The sequence below is a fragment of the Nanorana parkeri genome, unplaced genomic scaffold (assembly GCF_000935625.1).
Source record: "Nanorana parkeri isolate BGI_ZX_2015 unplaced genomic scaffold, ASM93562v1 scaffold867, whole genome shotgun sequence".
Lineage (NCBI taxonomy): Eukaryota > Metazoa > Chordata > Amphibia > Anura > Dicroglossidae > Nanorana > Nanorana parkeri.
In genome coordinates this window covers 422166-424248 of record NW_017307135.1, presented here as the reverse complement: position 1 = coordinate 424248, position 2083 = coordinate 422166, and the positions used below count along the sequence as shown (strand labels likewise).

The 2083-nt window shown below is 35.4% G+C and overlaps 1 protein-coding gene across 1 annotated transcript in view; it reads left to right on the top strand.

Annotated features, from left to right (window-relative positions):
• SPRY4 (sprouty RTK signaling antagonist 4) overlaps positions 1-1046 on the top strand; it is a 10953-nt gene extending 9907 nt beyond the window's left edge. Inside the window, exon 3 of the mRNA XM_018565628.1 lies at positions 946-1046. Within this exon, the coding sequence (XP_018421130.1) occupies positions 946-1004 (59 nt within the window). The 3' untranslated portion in view covers positions 1005-1046. The remainder of the gene's footprint in view (positions 1-945) is intronic.
• Positions 1047-2083: the final 1037 nt, after the last annotated feature.

Here is a 2083-nt window from a genome sequence, read left to right as displayed (position 1 = left end):
ATGAGTTTCACCTTCCCTTCACTGCAATCTGGCAAATAATAGGTGCTAGTCTCTGTTTTGTAAAATGTAGTTTCGGTGCTAAAGGGGAAATTTTGTTAGCATACAGATGCCTTGCATTTGCATTGAAATGTGGTATCCGGCCCACACTTTAATGAGTCTCGACTTTATTCCTTTCTTCTTTTCATTTCAGCCATGTTACATGCTTATTTAAAAATGTATGGTACAAGATGTAACCAATACTGTTTAAGCTACATTAATTACTAACTTTCTGTTTTTGTTTTACTTAGTTTTGGGCAAGTTTCTTTACGTTTTTAGCAAGAATAATATGTATATTTTTATACTGACTGTAAAAAAAAAAAAAAAAGGTCACTTTTAATATGCATGTGTCCCTCACAGATACAAAGGGAAAGGTGTCAGTTGTGTAATTCTTCTTTCGACTTTGCTGCAGTTCTAGCACTTTGACATTTGTTAGTGGTAGTGTATTTATTATGTTTTATTTAATTTTGGAGGTAGAAATAAAATATGTTTTTATAAGAAGGTACAGACATCCTTCATATCTCTCTTTGTGCATGAAGCTTCCCCTTTAGGGCTGTAAACTGCTCTGGCATTGAGATATATACTCAGTGGGACTGATTTATTGAAATTAAGTACATTTGTGTGTTTGATTCAAGCACCCAATCACGTTTAGGAAAAATGATTGGTTGTCTAAAATGAACATGGGTTTACTTGGCTTCAGTAAAACAGCCCAGTGTTGATCTGAACATATTTCACATGGATTAAGGACTTACCAATATTACACCTCTCGTAGTTGTTTTACTTTGTCGTTTAATATATTGTTTCGATAATAAACCACTGTAGTTAAACATCATGATACACTGGTTAAAATCAGAGGAGGTATTTCTCAAATCCCTTATCATATCACTTGTTATGCTCTGTCAAGTTAAGTTGAAGTTCCCCTGTGTAGGTCACGGGCACATGAGAACATTCAAGATGTTGCTCTGTAGAAGATCTTCTCTTCTATGGAACAAAATTTACAAAACAGGATTAGTGTTCTTTGTAGACAGTTTCCTTTTCCAATTCAAATAATATCTTAGGGCATAGTTTACTAATGGGATATCTTTTGTACTACGGTCACCAAGGCAATTTAAAAAAGAAAAGAAATTCCCTTGCCTATGATTAGATCTATGAAGTGAGCAAATTCACTAAAACATGAAGAGTTTAGTAAGCTTATAGTATACTGCCCACTATTTTTCACAGATGGATGAAGTCCATTTGTCATTTTTATCAGCCTTAACGTTGCCATAGAGTTCCGAGCATGGTTAAATATGCAGACATGATCTGATCCTCAGAAGTCTTTTTCTAATACAGGCCATAACATGCACGGTCGGTACTTCCAAGCAGTGTGTTTATGCCTGTGGAATAGAAAGGGACACCTCTGGAACCAGCTTATCATGGGGTAGAGACATTAGCTATTGGACAAGGTTTTCTAACGTATCCAAATAATCTTCATATGAAGATTGGTCAGTTATGTCTGTGTCCTGACATCCAGAGAATGAGATTGCCACCCAATTCAGTCAATTTCCATCTCATCTCTATGGCCAGCTATAGTCTAACACAAAGGCCAGTACAAAATTCATAGTATTTTACGTTGTGGCCATGCAAGCCTGTCAGGCCAATCGGCCTTCTTATTTTCTAATATACTTTTTAACTATAATGGATAATTACAGGATTGTAGAACTATTATTAGTACGTAAATTATAATGTTAGGTCAGTAAGCTGAACATTAAATACAGTAAGCAAATGTATCAACTGAATGCTAGCAAATCATTTAAGTATTTTTTTTATAGTATGCCAACCTAGATACCAGTTCTGCCAAACCCCTTGTAATTGAAGTGATATATGATGTGTAGAAGCCGCATTCAGTGAGTCCTCACAATCTCAGTGTAGCTTCCCTTAAGCACAAAATAATATAGTGTAATCCCGTAATTAAATAGTACCTCCTCTATGCAGCAGTGGGATCCATTTTGCTAATACAATCAGTAATCAGAATGCAGCCAATAAAATGGCTCTCATGTTTAAGACA